The sequence below is a fragment of the Pezoporus occidentalis genome, unplaced genomic scaffold (assembly GCF_034315485.1).
Source record: "Pezoporus occidentalis ecotype Australia unplaced genomic scaffold, CSIRO_AGI_Poc_V1 ctg420, whole genome shotgun sequence".
Taxonomy (NCBI): domain Eukaryota; kingdom Metazoa; phylum Chordata; class Aves; order Psittaciformes; family Psittacidae; genus Pezoporus; species Pezoporus occidentalis.
Window position 1 is genome coordinate 1 of NW_026915748.1, and position 20716 is coordinate 20716.

At 62.4% G+C, this 20716-nt stretch overlaps 1 protein-coding gene across 2 annotated transcripts; it reads left to right on the forward strand.

Annotated features, from left to right (window-relative positions):
- Positions 1–6210: 6210 nt before the first annotated feature.
- CAMK2B (calcium/calmodulin dependent protein kinase II beta) lies at positions 6211–20646 on the forward strand. Of its 2 annotated transcripts, none has more exons than XM_062634297.1 (17): positions 6211–6259; positions 6350–6415; positions 7907–7979; positions 8851–8953; positions 9283–9366; positions 9687–9781; positions 9955–10077; positions 10177–10260; positions 10958–11000; positions 11478–11552; positions 13006–13046; positions 13126–13197; positions 15301–15349; positions 17790–17865; positions 17945–18039; positions 18931–19169; positions 19258–20646. In XM_062634297.1, the coding sequence occupies exons 3-16, from the start codon at positions 7953–7955 to the stop codon at positions 19161–19163; spliced, it is 1200 nt and encodes a 399-aa protein (XP_062490281.1). In that variant the 5' UTR covers positions 6211–6259; positions 6350–6415; positions 7907–7952; the 3' UTR covers positions 19164–19169; positions 19258–20646. The 2 variants fall into 2 exon arrangements, with proteins under 2 accessions (XP_062490281.1, XP_062490280.1); XM_062634296.1 differs by lacking the exons at positions 6211–6259; positions 6350–6415 and adding exons at positions 7188–7258; positions 14997–15041.
- The last annotated feature ends 70 nt before the right edge of the window (positions 20647–20716 follow it).

The following is a 20716-nucleotide window of genomic DNA, read 5'->3' on the forward strand; positions in this document are numbered from 1 at the left end:
AGCAGACCTGAACCCGCCCCGGCTCCTGCAGTCCCCTCCAGTCATTACAGCTCCCCCTTGCTCCTATAGATCCCCCCATCCTCGCAGCCCCCCCATCTCTCTGGATCCCCTGGTCCTTATGGACGCGCAGACAACCCCCCCAGCCCTCACAGATGCCCCCCAGCGCTTACAGACCCTATAGACCTCTTTAATCCTGATAGAGACCCCTTCATCCGAATCCTGATGCCCCCCCCCCGGTCCCTACAGACATCCCTCATCCTCCTGACCGTCCTTGAGTCCTCTTGGCTACTGCTCCCTTTAGACCCCCCCGAGCCCCCCACCCCTACAGAGCTCCGGAGCTCCCCACCCATCCCCTCACCTATAGCCCCCCCCTCCCCGTGGTCCTTACAGACTCCCCACCCCCTTGGACCCCTTTGGGCCTTACATAACTCCCCAAATCTGCCCCCCCCGCCAGTCCTCACGAGATGCCAGCCCCAATGGACCCACCTAAGGACCCCCAGTTCCTCTCTGCAACCCCCGGTCTTTCCATATCACCCCCCCCCCCCCCCCCCCCCCCCGGTGCAGGTGTTGGAGGAGCTTGGTTTGTTTGCGGGGGACTCATTTGCCCCCAGGGCCACGGGGGGGGTGGCGGGGGAAGAGGCAGATCAGCCCCCGACCTGTGTGCGGGGGGGCATAAAACGGGGAGGAGGGGGCAGATTCCATTGGGGTGGCAGAGGGATGCTCTGCTGGGGTTACCAGGGGTCCCTTTGGAGGCGGGGGTGTTGGTGCCATCGGGGGCCATTCCCTTGTTCTCCCCAAAATCCAGCCCGTCCTGGTTGCCATGGCAACGTGGTCCCCATCCCCCCATCCCTCTGTGTCACCCACCAGCCGCTGCGTGCATCGCCCCCCAGCCGGGGCTGTGGGGGGACATGGGCCAGTGGGAAACTGAGGCACGGGGGGGGGAGCTGGAACCCCCCCCCCCGGGGCCCTGTGGGGAGGGGATGTGGTGTGACGGGTCCCTCTCATCCCATGGCCATGGGGGGAGACCTGGGGCACAGGGGGTGGACAGGGTCCAAGTGTCCCCATGGGACCTTGGCATGGGACTGTGGAGTGCAGGCATAGAGGGGGCACTGCTGCCTTAGGGACAGGCAGGGGATGGGCAGGGGACAGCAGGTACAGTGGTGCTGGGGGAGCACAGGCACTGGTGGCACCAGGAATGGCTGTGGGTGAGCAGGTGCTGCTGCTGGGCATGGGCACAATGTCCCCATCCCTGGGGTAGCTGCTGCCTCGCTGTGCCCCAGTGTGCCTGCAGCCAGGCCCTGTGCTCACTGCCATCATCACCGCCATAACCACTATCATCCCCATCCGCATCATCTCCATCATCCACTTCCCTGTCATCCCCAACATCTCCATCATCCCCTTTCCCATCATCTCCATCATCCCCTTCCCCATCATCTCCATCATTCCCTTCCCCATCATCTCCATCATCCCCTTCCCCATCATCATCTTCCCCATCATCCCCATCATCTCCATCATCCCCTTCCCCATCATCTGTATCATCCCCTTCCCTATCATCCCTGTCATTCCCATTATCTCCGTCATCCCCATCATCCCCATCATGCCCATCATCTCCATCATCCCCATCCCCATCATCCCCATCATCTCCATCATTCCCATCATCTCAGTCATCCCCATCCCTATCATCTACATCATGCCCATCCTCTCCATCATCCCCATCATCTACATCATGCCCATCCTCTCCATCATCCCCATCCATCATCTCCATCATCTCCATCATCCCCATCATCTCAGTCATCCCCATCCCCTCCATCATCACAACCATCTCCATTATCACAACCATCTCCATCATCACAACCATCTCCATCATCACAACCATCTCCATTATCACAACCATCTCCATCATCACAACCATCTCCATCATCTCAACCATCACCATCATCCCCACCATCCCCATCATCCCCATCATCACCTTCACCACTATCATCCCCATCATTCCTACCATCACCATCATCCCCACCATCCCCATCATCACCTTCACCACTATCATCCCCATCATTCCCACCATCACCATCATCATCACCCCATCATTTCCACAATTTTCATCCCCATCATCCTCATCATCCTCATCATCACCATCCACATCATCACCATCATTGCCATCACCATATCCACCACCACCATCACCCCCATCATAATTTCTATCACTCCATCATCCTCATCATCATAATCTCCATCATTCTCATCATCATTGTCTCCATCGTCCCCATCAGCCCCATCAGCATCTCCACCACCCTCATCACCCCCATCATCCCCATCACCACCACTGCTGCCGCCATCCCCATCATCCCCATCGCCACGATCATCACCCCCATCCCCACCACGGCCATCGCCACCATCCGGGCCACCCGCTGTCCCCATGGCAACAGGCTGCCGGTGCCGGATCCTTCCCGCGCCTCCTCCCCGCCGTGGTGCTGCCCCGGCCCCTGCCACGCTCTCCCTCCCTCCCTCCCTCCCTCCCCATTCCCCTCCAGCACCTCCCATCCACGGGCCCTCGGTGTCAAGGCCCCCCCCCCCCCCCGGTGCCGGGTTCACCCCCTGCTGCTGAGTCACGGGCAGTGCAGCCCCGTTCCTGGGTGCTGAGTCACGGGGGGGAGCCGGGTTTGGGGGTCGGGGGGGGCTGAGGCCATCCCTGCCCCCCCCCCCCCCAGGGGCGCCTTCTCGGTGGTCCGGCGCTGTGTCAAGCTCTGCACCGGCCATGAGTACGCCGCCAAGATCATCAACACCAAAAAGCTCTCGGCCAGAGGTAGGAGCCCCCCGGCACTCCCCCGAGTGCCCATGGGGATGTGCGGCATGCCCGGGGCACCCATCACACTTGTGGTACCCGTCACACCTGTGGCACCCATCACACCTGTGTTACCCATCACATCCATGGCAGCCATCACACCCCTGGTACCCATCACACCCCTGGCACCCATCACACCCCTGGTACCCATCACACCTGTGTTACCCATCACATCCATGGGAACCATCACACCCCTGGTACCCATCACACCCCTGGCACCAATCACACCCCTGGTACCCATCACACCTGTGTTACCCATCACATCCATGGCACCCATCACACGTGTGTTACCCATCACATCCATGGCACCCATCACACCCCTGGTACCCATCACACCCGTGGCACCCATCACACCCGTGGCACCCATCACACCCCAGTACCCATAACACCCGGGGCACCCATCACACCCGTGGTACCCATCACACCCCTGGTACCCATCACACCCGGGGCACCCATCACACCCCTGGTACCCGTCACATCCAGGGCACCCATCACACCCCTGGTACCCATCACACCCGTGGTACCCGTCACACCCCTGGTACCCATCACACCTGGGGCACCCATCACACCCCTGGTACCCGTCACACCCCTGGTACCCATCACACCCAGGGCACCCATCACACCCCTGGTACCCGTCACACCCGGGGCACCCATCACACCCGTGGTACCCATCACACCCCTGGCACCCATCACACACGGGGCACCCATCACACCCCTGGTACCCGTCACACCCGGGGCACCCATCACACCCGTGGCACCCATCACACCCCTGGCACCCATCACACACGGGGCACCCATCACACCCCTGGTACCCGTCACACCCGGGGCACCCATCACACCCCTGGTACCCGTCACATCCAGGGCACCCGTCACACCCCTGGTACCCATCACACCCCTGGTACCCATCACACCCGTGGTACCCATCACACCCCTGGTACCCATCACACCCCTGGTACCGTGGTGCTGGGAGGTTGCTGGGTGCTCCATGGGGCTGGCTCTGGCCCTTCCCGTTCCTTCCTGCTGCCCCACAGGGTCCCCACGCCACCACAGGGGTTGTGCATGCGTGTGAGCTGTGTGTGTGTGTTTATACTTGTGTGTGTGTGTACGTGTGTGTGTATACGTGTGTGTGTACGTGTGTGTGTACGTGTGTGTACTTGTGTGTGTGTGTGTGTACTTTGTGTACTTTGTGTGTGTACATGTGTGTACATGTGTGTGTGTACGTGTGTGTGTGTACGTGTGTGTGTACGTGTGTGTACATGTGTGTGTGTACGTGTGTGTGTGTACGTGTGTGTGTACATGTGTGTGTATGTGTGTGTACATGTGTATGTACTTGTGCGTGTACTTTGTGTGTGTACTTGTGTGTACTTGTGTTTGTATGTGTGTACATGTGTGTGTGTACTTGTGTTTGTGTGTACATGTGCGTGTGTACTTGTGTGTATGTGTGTGTGTACAAGTGTGTGTACTTGTATGTGTGTGTGTACGTGCGTAGGTGTGTACATGTGTGTTTGTACATGTGTTTGTGTACTTGTGTGTGTACATGTGTGTGTACGTGTGTGTATGTGTGTATGTGTACTTGTGTGTGTACATGTCTGTGTGTACATGCTTGTGTGTGTTGTACATGTGTGTGTACATGTGTGTGTACTTGTTTTGTGTACATGTGTGTGTACATGTGTCATGTGTGTGTACTTGTGTGTGTTTACATGTGTGTATACGTGTGTGTGTACTTGTGTGTGTTGTCCATGTGTGTGTACATGCGTGTGTGTACGTGTGTACATGTGAATGCCTACGTGTGTACACGTGTGTGTACGTGTGTGTGTACGTGTGTGTACATGCATGTGTATGTGCAGACATGTGTGTATATGTGTGTGTACATGCATGTGTATGTGCATACACGTGTGTGTACATGTGTGTGTACATGCACGTGTATGTGCATACATGTGTGTGTACATGTGTGTGTACGTGTGTGTGTACATGCGTGTGCTATGTGCAAAGGTGTGTGTGCATGCCCAGGAGTGAGTGGAATGGGGGGTGCACATGGGTGTGAGCAGTGTGTGCGTGTGCACAGTGTGTGTGTGCACATGTATGTGCGATGTGTACATGGCGTGTGCACATGTGTGTGCACATGACTGTTCACGGGTGCACACACATGGGGAGTGCACAAGTGTGTGTGTGCACATGTGCGAGCAACATATGCAATGTGTACAGGCATGTGCACTGTACATGGGGGTATGTGCACATGCGTGAGCAGGATGTGTGCCTGTAGTGTGTCATGGGGTGCGTGTGTGCAGGTGTGTGACGTGTGTGCACACGGTAGCAGGCTGTGTACGTGTGCTCTATGCGTGCACACGTGTGTGTACTGGGCCGTGGATGTGTGTGTTTGCTGTGTGTCTGTGCACATACGTGTGCATGTCGTGTCTATGATGCTCCGTGTGTGTGCACACGTGTGAGCTGTTTGTGCCACCATGGTTACACACATGTATGTACACCCGCACATGTGTGCACCCTCACAGCCCTGCCCGGCACACGGGTACGTGCACGTGAATACACACACATGGGTACACATACACAGGGGTACAGCCACACGGATGTACACCTGTACACAGGTACAGCTACACCTAAAGATACATGTGTGCACACAAGCGTGACCACATTGATGTACTGCCTCACACATGTACTGCCACACATAGGTACACATGTGCGTGTATGTACAGCCACACACAGGTTCACCCATCCACCCAAGTACAGCCTCACACAGCACACCTGTACACGTGTACATGCGTTGACAAGCCCACGTACATCCACACCCGCAACTGCACACATGTACACACAACTGCCCGCATGCACAGCCACACACGTGCACACGCATCCATACATGCACAACCACATCGCAGCTGCATCAGCACGCACAACCGCACACCTGCACGCATGTGCACCTATATATGCTGCACGCCCACAGCCACCTGCACCCACAGAGCCACGTGTGTTCACGTGTGGCTGCTCTGGATGGGGACCTGGGGGTGCAGGTGGTGGGTGTCCGGGGCTTGGGTGCTCTTGGGGTGCCAGGGCTCTGCCTCACCCCTCTCCTCTCAGACCACCAGAAGCTGGAGCGCGAGGCCCGGATCTGCCGGCTGCTGAAGCACTCCAACATCGGTGAGCGGGCACTGCGGGGACCCCCCGGTGTGCGGGGTGCCCCTGGGGACATGGGGGGGGTGTCTCGGCCTTGGGTGCCCCTGGGACACAGGGGGTCCCCGCCTTGGGTCCCTGCTGGGTGCTGGCACGCGCTGGCTCTAGGTGCATGCCGCAGACCCACGTGTGGGCTCCTGCCCCCGTGCCCATCCCTGTGCCCATCCCTGTCCCTGCAGTGCGGCTCCACGACAGCATCTCGGAGGAGGGTTTCCATTACCTCGTCTTCGACCTGTGAGTGTGGCCGGGGGTACCGGGGGGGTCCGGGGGGGGGGGGGGGGGGGGCATGCCCGGGGGTGACAGCGCTGGCTCCGTGTGTTTCAGGGTGACCGGGGGTGAGCTCTTCGAGGACATCGTGGCACGGGAATACTACAGTGAAGCCGATGCCAGGTGAGCCCCGCGCCCCCACCCAGACCCCCCTAAACCCCCCCTGGACACCCCCAGTGCCACCCCACACCCCCCCCCCCCCCCGGGGGGGGCTGCATGGATGGGGCAGCTCCAACGAGGCAGGAAGGGGGGCACCCAGTGTGGGGGGGTGGTTCTTACCCTGCGCCCCCCCCCCGGCTCCGTCCTGCTGCTGGGTGCTCAGTGGGCCCCCCCCCATGTCCCACCCCCGCCGTGTGTGGGGAGTGGCTGGTGGCTGGTGGGGGGCCCCCAGGGCCCCCCCCATGCCGGTGCCAGGCCCCCAGTGCCCTGTGTGCCACCGTGTGCCCGTCCCCGTGGTCTCTGGGCTTTCACAACATTGTTTCTCCCCCCCTCTCTCGTTCCCCCATCTCCGCCCCACCCTGTCCCCATCCCACCCCCCCCCTTTCCATCCGTCCTCCCCTGTCCCCCCCATCCCTCCCTGTCTCCCATCACGCGTCGCTCGGGCTCTGTGCGTGTCCGTGTGTCCGTCCATGTGTCCGTCTGTCCCACTGCTGCCCCTCTGCTCGCTGCCCCCCCCCCGGCACCCCTTTCCCTCTGTTTTACCTCCTGCTGCCCCCCAACCTGCCCCTCTGTCCTCCTGCCCCCCACTCCTGTCCCATTCCTCTCCCATCCCACCCCTTTATCCCCATCCTAACCCCTCCCACCTATTCCCCCATCCCTCCCCTTCACCCCCATCCCTCCCTCCCCCCCCCGCCATCCCGCCCCCCCGCCCCCCGCCCCCCGTTTTGTTTTGCAGTCACTGTGTCCATGAGCTATTAGCGCGTTTCTCCCACCCATCACTTTGCCCCTGTGCAGAGGGAGCCGCAGGTCAGTATAACGGGGGAGGCCGGGGGGGCCGTGCCCCCCGCCTGCCGGAGCATCTGTGCTTCCCGGCCCCGCTGCCCTCACCGGGACCCCGCTCTGGGGCTCTCTCCTCCCTCCTTTTTCTGTCATCCTCCCACACACACTTTTTTTTGCCACCCCCTTGCAGGGAGGTTGCCCCCCCCCCCCCCCCATGCCCCAGCACCCCCCAGCCGGGCGAGGGCCCCCCCACTTCACCCCCATTCCAGCCTCTCATCCCCCCGCTCCTTCCCTCTTTCTTTCTTGTCTCGTCTCCATCCACCCTGCCCGCATCCCCCGTCCCTCCCCTGTGAGTCCTGTCTGGGGGTCCCGAGAGGCAGCAGGGCTGGGGGGCGGCACAGCAGCACCAGGGGGGTGACCCCCATAGCTCCATGCTAAGATGGGGGCACCCCCTGAGGGGCACCCAGGGGTGTCCCCCCAGGCAGTGACCCCCCCAGGCAGAGGTTTGGGGGGTGCCAAGCTCAGCACCCCCCCAATATGAGATACTGATGTTTCTGTAGGGTTCCCCCCAAGGCGCAGCGGGGCCAGGGGCTGGTTTGGGGGGGCAGGAGGGGTGCAGGAGGTGGGGGGGGCAGCGTGTCCCTGACCCCCCCCACCCCCCCCATTTGCACGCAGCCACTGCATCCAGCAGATCCTGGAGGCCGTCCTCCACTGTCACCAGATGGGGGTCGTCCACAGGGACCTCAAGGTGAGCCCCCCCATCCGTACGTCTGCCCCTCTGCAAGGGGTCCCTTGGGTGGGGGGGCCCTGGCTCGGTGGGTCCCCAAGCCCCTGGGTCTGGGGGGGGGGTGTCACTGAGCTGCCCCTGGGGATGAGGCTCCCCTCATCTGGACCCCTTTCTGGGGTGCATGTGACCCCCCCGTGATGGCTCCTCACGAGGGGGGCTCAACCTGTTGGGGTACGGGGGACAGACCCGCCCCGGGGCAGGACCCGCTCCATGGTGGCTGCAAAGCCCCTCTACTTCCTCCCATGTCCTCTTCTCCCTCCCTGCCCATACCCAGCACTGCCCGTACCCAGTGCTACCCATACCTGCCACTGCCTGTACCTGGTACTGCCCATACCTGGCACTGCCCATACCCGGTGCTGCCCATACCTGGTGCTGCCCATACCTGGTGCTGCCTGTACCTGGTGGTGCCTGTACCCGGTGCTGCCTGTACCCGGTGCTGCCCATACCTGGTGCTGCCTGCACCCAGTGCTGCCCATACCCAGTTCTGCCCATACCTGGTGCTGCCTGCACCCAGTGCTGCCCATACCCAGTGCTGCCCATACCTGGTGCTGCCTGCACCCAGTGCTGCCCATACCCGGTGCTGCCCATACCTGGTGCTGCCTGCACCCAGTGCTGCCCATACCCAGTTCTGCCCATACCTGGTGCTGCCTGCACCCAGTGCTGCCCATACCCGGTGCTGCCTATACCTGGTGCTGCCTGCACCCGGTGCTGCCCATACCCAGTTCTGCCCATACCTGGTGCTGCCTGCACCTGGTGCTGCCCATACCCGGTTCTGCCCATACCTGGTGCTGCCTGCACCCGGTGCTGCCCATACCTGGTGCTGGCTTCGCAGCCGGAGAACCTGCTCCTGGCCAGCAAGTGCAAAGGGGCTGCAGTGAAACTGGCCGACTTCGGCCTCGCCATCGAGGTGCAGGGGGATCAGCAGGCCTGGTTCGGTGAGTGCCACGAGTGCCCCTGCCCCCTGTGTCCCCCCATGTCCCCTGTATCCCCCAGTATCCACCTTGTCTCTACCCTGTGCCCAGCACATCCCTGCTCCATCCCTGTGCACCAGTCCAATGCCCACTCCATCCTGTCCCTGTCTGTGTCTGTGTCCCTATCCTGTCCCTGTCCTGTCCCTATCCCTGTCCATGTCTGTGCTCCTGGCCCCCCCGTTTGTGTCCCTGCTCCTGTCCCTGTCCCCGTTTGTGCCCGTGTCCTGTCACTGTCCTGTCCTGTCCTGTCCTATCCATGCTGCCATGGCTCAGCTCCTGCCCATCCCATCCAGGCTTTGCGGGCACACCGGGATACCTCTCCCCTGAAGTCCTGCGCAAAGAGGCCTACGGCAAACCTGTGGACATCTGGGCATGCGGTAGGTGATCCCTGTCCCTGCCTGATCCCCACCTGATCCCTGCCTGGTGCCTCCCCGATCCCCCTCCTGGTCACATCCTGATCCGCACCCGGCCCCAATCCTATCACCTTCCTGGCTCCATCCTATTCCCATCCCAGTTTCACCCTGTTCCCTATCCTGATTTTATGTCCCCCCAGCCCAGTTCCTGTCCCAGCCCTATCGCAGTCTTCATCCTGTCCCCATCCTGGTCCCGTCCCCTTCATCCTGGTCCCATCCCTGTACCTATCCTGCCTCCACCCCAGCCCCGTGCCCTGGCCCTGATGCCACTGTCCCTTGCGCAGGCGTCATCCTCTACATCCTGCTGGTGGGGTACCCGCCCTTCTGGGACGAGGACCAGCACAAACTCTACCAACAGATCAAGGCCGGTGCCTACGATGTAAGTCACCGGTGCCGGGGGTTGACCGTGGAACCTACTGAGGGACAGAGCCTGGGGAAAGGCTTTGGGCCACTTCTCCCCTGGTGGGCTGGGGATGTGCAGCGAGGCACCGTGGGGCTGTCCCTCCCCAGCCTCACCCCCTGCTGTCCCCTTGTGTGTGTGTGTGTCCCCAGTTCCCTTCACCCGAGTGGGACACGGTCACCCCCGAAGCGAAAAACCTCATCAACCAGATGCTGACCATCAACCCGGCCAAGCGCATCACAGCGCACGAGGCCCTCAAGCACCCGTGGGTCTGCGTAAGTGCCCAGCCTCTGCCCCGCTGTGCCCCCCCCCGGCGTGGGTCTGTGCCCCCCCCACTGCCGGGGCGCTGGCGCTGACCCCCCCTGTCCCCACAGCAACGCTCCACCGTGGCCTCCATGATGCACAGGCAGGAGACGGTCGAGTGTCTGAAAAAGTTCAACGCCCGGAGGAAGCTCAAGGTGAGACCCCCCCAGAGTGACCCCCCCCCGGACACGGGCCCATCCCAGCACGTTCCCACCGGCACAGCCCCATTCTGACAGTGCCATGGCCCCAACCTGCACCCTCCTGCACCCCCACCCCATGGCCCCCTCCCAGACCCCACAGCCCCATCCTGCACCCCATGGCTCCATCCTGCATCCCCAATCCAAGGCTCCATCCTGCACCCCATGGCTCCATCCTGCATCCCCAATCCAAGGCTCCATCCTGCATCCCCAACCCAAGGCCCCATCCTGCACCCCATGGCCCTATCCTGCATCCCCAACCCAAGGCCCCATCCTGCACCTCGTGGCCCTATCCTGCACCCTCCTGCACTCCTACCCCATGGCCCCTTCCCAGACCCCACAGCCCCCTCCTTGCACCCCACAACCCACAGACTCATCCTGCACCCCATGGCCCCATCCTGCACCCTCCTGCACCCCTACCCCATGGCCCCTTCCCGGACCCCACAGCCCCCTCCTGCACCCCACAACCCACAGCCCCATCCTGCACCTCGTGGCCCTATCCTGCACCCTCCTGCACCCCTACCCCATGGCCGCTTCCTGGACCCCACAGCCCCCTCCTGCACCCCATGGCTCCATCCTGCACCCTCCTGCACCCCTACCCCACGGCCCCCTCCCACGGCCCCACGCAGCTCTCTCTCTGTGCCCCCCCCCGCAGGGCGCCATCCTCACCACCATGTTGGCCACGAGGAACTTCTCAGGTAAGGGGGGGCTCCCGCTGCCGGGGTGAGCCGGGGCCGCAGCCCCCCCGCCCGCAGCCCCCGCCGAGGCTGGTGCCCCCGCCCCCTCTCTCTGTCGCTGTCTTTCTCTCTTTACCCCCCCCCACCCCCCCCTTTGACACCCCCTCCCCCCCCCCCCCCCCGTTTTTTCGCCGCGGACGGGGCGTGCGGTAGCCAAGGGGGGGGCAGGACGCGGCCCCCCCCGCCCCCCGCACACAGCAGCAGGTAGTGCCCGCTCCCGTGCCCCCCCCCCCCGCAGTGACCGGTAGGGGCCGGGGGGGGGGGGGGGGGGCACAGGGTGCGTGAGGGGAGCAGCAGCAGGGCCCGGCCCCGTTGGTGCCGTTGCTGGGGTTGGGAAGCGGGGGTCCCGGCTGCGCCCCCCCCCGCAGCGCCCCCCCCCCGGCCCGTTCCTAACGGGAGCTCCGCTCCGTTCTCTCCTCTCCGTGCCGCTGCCGGCAGTGGGCAGACAGACCACCGCTCCTCCGACCATGTCGGCGGCCGCCGCCGGGGCCCCCCTGGGGCTGGTGGAACAAGGTAGACGCGTCCGCAAAGGGCCCGCCCGGCCCCCCCCAACCCGGCCCCGCTTGGTCTCTGTGTCCTTCACCCCCCCCCTCCATCCTCTTCCTCACCCCCCCCAACGGGTTTCGGGTGCCCTCCTCGGAAATCGGAGCGCATGCATGGCCCCCCCCGCACTGCATCGCACCCCCACCCCGCATCACCCCTATGGGGACAGAGATTCCACTGTGCCCCCCCCTTGTCACACCCTGTGCTCCCCCATCGCTGCTTGGGTGCCTGTGCCCTGCTCTGTGGTTCCCCCCGGTGGGAGGACGGGACATGCACAGGGATAGGGTCAGCAATGGGGACATTGCGGGGGGGGGGAGGTGGAGATAATTTAGGGTACCCCCCCCCCCAGATGCATGGGGAGACGCTGCATGGGGAGACACGGTGCTGCATGGAGGGAAGAAACCAGCTGCATGCCCCATGCCCCCCCCCCAGCACGTGCCCCCCCCGCATGGCTTCCTGAGAGCTGCAGCCGGTGTTCGTGGCGCCGCGAAACACTCGGCGGGTGTTAAACCGGGCCCCCCCCTCCTCCAAAGGGCTCCATCTGCCCCCCCCCCCCCGGGGTACCCCCCCCCGGCCCCCCCAGTTCGGCTCTGGTTTAAACCCCCACCTCTCAGCGCCCGCCTGCTTCCTGAGGAGGGACCAGGACCCTTGGGGACACCCCGACAGGGACCCCCATGGGGACACGGCTCCACCAAAGGGGGGGGCAGGGGTGTCGTGCCCCCCCCCCCCCCATTAGTCCGCCCCATATTGGGGGCTGATGCCTGTCACCCTGCTGTCACCGGACGTGTCACCCCCCCAGCACCCCCCAGCGCTGTGACACCAGCGGGGGGGGTCCCCAAGCTTGGAGGAGCAATGAGGATGCTCAAGGTGACACCAGCCCCCCCCGAGGCCACTTGTGACCCCCTCCTGTCCCCCCCATACCCACTGGCAGAGCTCGCGATAGCAGTGACAGCAGTGAGAGATGCTCCTCGTCCGTCCTCGTCCCCCTCCAGGGTAGCACGGGGGGGGGGGCACAGGGGCCACCCCTGCCCCCCCTGCACTCAACTCGTCTTTTTTATGATTTTTTTTATGTTTTTCCCTTTTTCCCCCCTTTTTCCCCCGTTTCTCTCTCGCTCCCCCCCTCCTCTCTCTCTCGCTTTCCTTTCTGCATTCCTCCAAGGTAAGCCAGCCCCCGCGGGGGCCTCCAGGGTGGGGACCCCCCCCCCCCCAGCTCATGTGGGGACACCCCAGGATGGGGCCACCCCCCCATCAGCATGTTCCCCCTCCCCGACACCGGGGTTGATGGTTGCTGCTGGCACATTGGGGGGGCATCAGGGTGGGGGGCCAGGGGTGGGGGTTCAGGGTGGGGGGACACACACGCAATGTCCCCTGTCCCCGAGGGGGGGGATGGCCTCTGACGCTCTTCCCCCCCCCCCCCCCGCAGCAGCTAAGAGCTTACTGAACAAGAAGGCGGATGGTGTGAAGGTGAGCGGCTGTGGGGGGGTCGGGGGGGGTCACCCCCCCAATGCCACTGAGCCCCCCAACTCTCTCTTCCCTCCCTCAGCCTCAGACCAACAGCACCAAAGGCAGCGCCGGCGTCACTAGCCCCAAGGGGACCCTCCCGCCCGCTGCACTGGTAGGTGCTTCCCTGACCCCCCCCCCTGGATCCATCCCATCATCCCACCCCATCCCATCCATCGCCATGGCACCCCCACCCTGTCCGTCTGTCTGTCCGGCTGGCCCTGGTGTTGCTGGGGATGAAGGGGGGGGGGCATGAGGATGGAGAGGGGGAGGCAGGATACGGACATGGGGGCACCCACGCAGCATGGATAAGGTGGGTGCAGGATACAGGCACAGGGTGCCCCCGCCATGGGACAAGGTAGGTGCAGGATACAGGCACAGGGGTGCCCCCGCCACGGGTGCAGAGGGATGGGTGCAGGATACAGGCACGGGGATGCCCTGACATGGGACAAGGTGGGTGCAGGATGTGGGCACAGGGGTGCCCCTGCTATGGGTGCAGCGAGATGGGTGCAAGATACGGCCAAGGGATAGCCCAGCCATGGACAAGGTGGGTGCGAGGATGTTGGTACAGGAGTGTCCTGTGACACGGGTGCAGGATACAGGCACGGGGGTGTCACCACCATGGGTGCAGGATACGGGCAAGGGACAGCCCTGCCATGTGGACAAGGTGGGTGCAGGATGCACCCAGGAGTGTCCTGTGACACGGGTGCAGGATACGGGCACAAGCCAGCCTTGCCATGGACAGCATGGGTTCAGGATACGGACACAGGGGTGCCCTCGCCATACAGATAAGGTGGGTGCAGGATATGGGCATGGGGGTGCCCCTGCTGGGGGTGCAGTGAGATGGGTGCAGGATATGGGCACCTGATGGCCCTGCCATGGGACAAGGTGGGTTCCTGACCTGGGCACAAGGGTGTCCCCACAATGGAGACAGTGAGGTGGGTGCAGAACACAGCACAAAGTGCTCCTGCCGCGGCACTGGAGTGGTGGCAGGATGTCACCCTGGGGTACCCGTCACAGAGGGTATGGACATGGGGGGACCCCACCACTGGGCACGAGGTGGGTGCAGGACACAGAGGACCAGAGCATGGTGAAGTATGTGTGGAATACGGGATGGGGCTGTCACAGCAGGAGCAGGGTGCAGGGATGGTCCAGCACGTGGACAGCAAGGTGGGTATGGGATACAGGCACAGGGATGCAGGATTACAGGCACAAGGATGCCCATTGGTACCTTGAGTCCAGGATACGGGCGCGTGGATGCAGGATGCAGGCACAGGGAGTCCAGGATGCAGGCACATGGATGCAGGATGCAGGTGCATGGATGCAGGATGCAGGCACAGGGATGCCCATTGGTACCTTGAGTCCAGGATACGGGCACGTGGATGCAGGATGCAGGCACAGGGATGCCCAGTTGGTACCATGAATGTGGAATATGTGCATGGGGACGCCCAGCTGGTGCCGTGATTCCAGGAGACGGGCATGGGGACACCGAGCTGTTGTGGGGGATGCAGGCTGCAGGTAAGGGGATGTCCAGCTCAGGCAGTGAGTGCGGGAAGCAGGCGGAAGGCTGCTCGGCCGGCACAGGGAGTGCAGTGCACATGGGCACGGGGCTGCCCTCCACCACCACCCTGCAGCTTCTCCTCTTGCTGTGTCCTTCCCCCCTGCCCCAGTTCTTTCCCCCCAGCCTCTGTCTTTCTGTGAATTAAACCATTTGGCTTTCGCTGGACTAATGACTCTCTGCTTCTCTCCCCCCTCTGCCCTCCCCAAATCCGGTCTGGGTCTCTCTTCGCCCCTGTCCGCGTGCCGCTCGCTCCGTCGTCCCCCAATTCCGTTGTCCCCCCTCCGGGCTCTTGCTTCCTTCCTTTCCTACCCTCCCCCCCCCCCCCGCCTCTGTCTCTCTCCCTTCTCCCATAGGAGCCTCAAACTACGGTAATCCATAACCCCGCGGACGGCGTTAAGGTATTGCTGCCTCTCCTCCCCTCGCCCCGCCACAGCCGGTAGCGCCGGGGCCGTCTGGGCCCCGCTTTCCGCCTCCATCTCCCCAGCATCAGCCATGGCGCGGGGCGGGAGGGGGTGACGGCGGCGGCGGCTTGTCCCCAGCACAACCGGTGTCACCGGGCTCCGGCCGGGCCCCAGCCAGGCTCTTCCCCCCCATCCCCGGTGGGGCCTGGCCTCACCCTGCTCTCTGTCTGTGTCTCTCCCCCGGCACCGCTGGCAGGAGTCGTCCGATAGCACCAACACCACCATCGAGGATGAGGACACCAAAGGTGATGGGGGCTGCGCTGGGGGGCTGGCACTGAGATGCACTGGGGTTGGAGTGCTCTGGAGTGGCACTAGGATACATTGGGATGCACTGAGATGGCACTGAGATGCATTAGGATGTACCGAAGTGGCGCTGGTCTGCACCGGGATGCGTTGGGATGCCTGGAATGGCACTGGGATGCACTGGGAGGCGGGTGGAATGCGCTGGGGTGGCACTAGGATACGTTAGGATGCACTGAGATGATGCTGGGATGCACTGGGATACACTGAGATGGCACTGGGAGGGGGGTGGAATGCACTGGGATGACACTGGGATAAACTGGGATGCGCTGAGATGATGCTGGGATGCATTGGGATGCACTGAGATGGCACTGGGATGCACTGACTCTGGGATGCCCTGGGGTGTACTGAGATGCACTGATGTACTGGGATGTACTGATGCTGGCACTAGGATGCATTGAGGTGTACTGAGATGGCACTGGGATGCACTGAGATGACGCTGGGATGCGCTAGGACAGCACTGGAATGTACTAGGACAGCACTGGAATGTTCTGGGATAGCACTGGGTGCACTGGGATGGCACTAGGATGCATTGGGATGCAGTAAGATGGCACTGGGGTGGATTGGGATGCACTGGAATGGCATGGGGACAGACTGGGATGGCTCTGGGATGGCACCAAGGTGCATGAGGGTGCACTGGGATGTACTGGAATGTCACTGGGATGGCCTGACATGCACCAGGATGCACTGGGACGATGCTGGCCTACAGTGGCATGGTACCAAGGTTAATTGAGATGCACTTTTTAGAACTGGGCTGTACTGGGACGCATTGGGATGCACTGGAATGGCACTAGGACTCAGCAGATTGGCACTGAGATGCAGTGGGACATCACTGGGATTCACTGGGGCAGACTGGAGTGTAAAGATATTCTCTGCAGTAGTACTGGAGCACACTGGGATGGAATTGGGCTGTGTTGGAATTGTGCTGGAATGACACTGGGATGCACTAAGATGACACTGGGACATACTGAGGTGGAACTAGGCTGTGTAGGAATGTGCTGGAATGACATGGGGTGCACTGGGAAACACTGGGGTGGCCCAGGAATGGCATTAAGATGCGCTGGGACACACTGGGATATAGTGAAGTCACACTGAGATGCATTGGAATGGCACTGGAACACATGAGGGTGACACAGAAATGGACCGGGGTGGCTCTGGGATACAGTGATATGGTACCGAGGTGAATTGAAATGCACTGGTATAGCAGTGGGATGCACTTGTTGGAACTGGGGTGTACTGGGATGCAGTAGAATGGTACTGCAATGCGCTGGAATGGAACTGGGATGTAGTGGGATCCACTGGAATAATGCTGGGACTCAGTCGATTGGCACTGGGATGCAATAGGAGGATGATGGGATTCAACAGTGTGACACTGGAATGGAAATGGAATGAACTGGAATGCTTGAAGGGCACTGGGACACAGTAGGCTGGCACTGGATTGCATTGAAATGCCCTGGGATGGCCCTGAGATGTGCTGTTGGAAACTGGGGTGTATCGAGATGCCCAGGAGTGGTACTGGAACACTCCAGGGTGTAACTGAGTGAGATGTAGTGGAATGCACTGGAATGTACTGGGGTGTCACTGAAATGCAGTGGGATTGCACTAGGATGGAACTGGGACATTTTGGATGCCCTGGCATGCATTGGGATGCAATAGGATGGCACTGGGATGTGTTGTGATGCGCTTGCATGGAACTGGGATTTATTGTAATGCACTGGGATGCACTGGAATTACACTGAGACAGAGTGGGATATCACTGGGAAACACTTGTATGAAACTGGATGCACTGGAATGGCCCTGGGATATAGTGGGACATGCAGGGTTGACATTGAGAAGTACAGGGAGTACATGGTGAGGTGGCACTCAGAGAATACTGGGACGCCTCAGTGTTCTGTGAGGGCACTGGGATGGTGCTGGGATGTGCTGGAAGGGCACAGGACCATGGGGAGGCCGATACTGGTGTGGCAGGGCAGAGCTGCAGGGCCCTGGGTGCATGGAGGTCCCTGTGTGTGTTCCCATGGTCCATCTGTCCCCACCATCTGTCTCTCCATCCCTTCTCCCCATGTATCCGTTCACCATGTCCCATGTCCCTGTGTCCATTCCAGTATCTCCCAGGACATGGATATGTCCCTGTCCCACCGGCCCTGTCACCACCCCCATAGTGTCTGTGTCTGTCCCCAGTCCTCCAGCACAGGGCACCTGTGGAAGGGACAGAATGGGATGGGGATAGGGATGATGGGATGGAGATGGGATGGGAACAAGGATGGAGTTAAAGATAGGGATGGGATGGGGAGGGGAACGAGATAGGGTGGAATAGGGTTGAAGATGGGAGGGGGATGGGAAGGGCATGGGGTCAGGGTGGTGATGGTGCCGGTGGCCCTCCAGCCCGTAAGCAGGAGATCATCAAGATCACAGAGCAGCTCATTGAGGCCGTCAACAACGGAGACTTCGAAGCCTACGCGTGAGTGGGGTCACAGGGGGGGTTGGGAGGGGGGCCGTGGCCGCTGCTGCCCCACGGCTGCCCCACGGCTGCTCCACAGGAAGATCTGCGACCCGGGGCTCACCTCCTTCGAGCCCGAGGCTCTGGGCAACCTGGTGGAGGGGATGGACTTTCACCGCTTCTACTTTGAGAACTGTGAGTGCCTGGCGCTGCCTGCACCCTGCCTGCGCCCTGCCTGTGCTCTGCCTGCACCCTGTCTGTGCCCTGCACCTTGCCTGCACCCTGCCTGTGCTCTGCACCCAGTTTGCATGCTGCCTGTGCTCTGCACCCTGTCTGCACCCTGCCTGCGCTCTGCCTGAACCCTGCCTGCGCCCTGCACTCTGCCTGCACCCTGCCTGTGCCCTGCACCCTGCACCCTGCCTGTGCTCTGCACCCAGCTTGCACCCTGCCTGTGCCCTGCACTGTGCCTGCACCCTGTATGTGCCCTGCACCCTGCCTTCTCCCTGCCTGCACCCTGCCTGCGCCCTGCCTTCTCACTGCCTGCACCCTGCCTGTGCCCTGCACCCTGCCTTCTTCCTGCCTTCTCCCTGCCTGCCCTCTGCTTGCACCATGCTTGCACCCTGCCTCTGCCCTGCACCTGGTGTGCTCCCTGCCTCTGCCTTGCACCCTACCCTCTGCCTGTGCCTGCACCCTGCCTGCCCCCTACCTGTGCCCTGCCTACCCTGCCCATGTCCTGCCTGTCCTTGCCCAGCCCATCCCCTTCCATCCCCCCCATCTCCCTGCCTGTCTCCTGTCTGCATGCTTGCCCATCCATCCTCCTGTCCTGCCTGTCCCTCGGTCCATCCTGTCTTGTCACCTGTCTCGCCTGTCCCCAGCCCTCCCCCTGCCCACCAGACTTGTCTCCCTGGCCCCTGCCTGCTCCAGCCTGTGTCCATCACCCAGCTCTGCCAGCAGCATCCTGCCTGTGTATTGGCCGCCTGTCCACCCATCCACCCCTCTCTGCCCGCACGGCCGCCCCGTCCATCCTGCTGCCCCCTTGCCCCGCTCCCTCCCCTGCCCACCCCTGACCCTGCGGCCGCCCCGCAGTGCTCTCCAAGAACAACAAACCCATCCACACGACGATCCTGAACCCGCACGTGCACGTTATCGGCGAGGACGCCGCCTGCATCGCCTACATCCGCCTCACGCAGTACATCGACGGCCAGGGCCGGCCCCGCACCAGCCAGTCCGAGGAGACCCGCGTGTGGCACCGCCGCGACGGCAAGTGGCAGAACGTCCACTTCCACGGCTCGGGGGCCCCGGTCGCCCCGCTGCAGTGAATGAAGGTGAAAGCAGGGCCGGGGCGATGGGGGGGGGGGCATCGGGAGGGTACCGGGGGTGCCCCGGCTCGGCCTCACCCCCCCATCCCCGCAGAGCTGGCGGTGGCTGTCCTGGTTCCAGCCTGACGGAGCCGGCGATGGGAGCCGAGCCGGCAGCCGGAGCTGCGGCCCCGAAGCACGCGTCCGCATGCCTGTCCCCGTCCCCCCCCCCCCCCGCCCCGCTCCTCCCCTCCAGTGCCTGTGTTTGCAGAAAACAAAAAGACAAAAAAAATCCCACACAAAAAAACCCAAAAAGAGAAAAAAAAAAAAAAGGGGGGGGGGGGGAAACCCCAACCCCCACCCCAGATCCAGCCCAGGCGGGGACTTGGGGGGGGGGCGCTCCCATGGCCAGACCCCCCTCTCTGCCCGTCTCCGCCTGGGGGTGTCTCCCGGCTGTGGCGGGGAGGGGGGTCCCTGCCCGGCCCCCCCGGCCCCGGCTGTGCTTGTGGCGTGTCGCTGTTGCTGGTGGTGGATGTTGTTCTTTGGGCTCCGCTTTCGCTCTCCCCGTCCCTGTACATAGAGAGAGCTCTTTATTTTTGAATTCCCATGGGGGGGCCCCGGCTGCTGGGGGGGGGGGGGGGCACACACACAAGGGACTCCCCCAGCAAAGTCCCGGCGCTGGGGATATGGTGGGTGCCTTTGGGGGGCGATCCTCTGGCAGCCACCTCTATGTCCCCTACCCGGTGACAGAGGCACCTCTGGGTGCTGGTGGGTTTTATGGGGGTGACGGGGCTCGGGGGGGGCGGGTGGTGGGGGGGGCGCGAGTTCCACGTACCAGGGCTGGGACAGGGGCTCGGGGCGATCCAGCCAGCACTGACGCAGCATCGAAAGCACTTTAGACTAAGAGAACGGGTCTCTTAGGGGGCACAGGCTGCTCCGCCGGGGGTCCCCCCATGGCACCGGGCAGCGCTCCCCTCCCGCACCCCTTCCCCTCTCAGGGGGACACACACACACACACCCCGGCACCCCCGACCTCCCCTTGCCCAGGGAGGGGCTCTGGGCACTCCCCAGCTCGGCCATGCGCTTCCCGTTGGCCCATCTCCACATCCAGAGGCACCGTGTTGCTGGGGGCTGGTTTGGGCTGGGGGGGGTGGGGGGTGGGTGGGTATTTATTATGATAATGATGATGATGATGATTCTTTTTTAATCCTGATCAGTCGTTTCTGCATGCCCTTTGCGCGGGAGCAACCCTCGGGCGCTAACGCTGTATGTTGAGGAGCTGAGCTGAGCTGTTTCTGTCCCATGAATGCTGGTGGATCGTTGCCAAATTTGACTCTTCTCCCCCTTTTTCTCTCATTCTTTTTCCACCCATTTCCTGCCCCCCTCCAAAAAACAACCAAACAAAACCCTTCGTCTTTTCTTTCTGAGCCTTGTAAGTGTAAAAGATTCCTCGGATTTCGTTTTTGTCTCGGGAAAACTGCAAATAAATTATGAGAAAAAACAATGGATAAGGGGGGATCTTACTGCTCCCTACAACTGCCAGGCAGCAGGATGGAGCCCATGTTCTGCTGCCA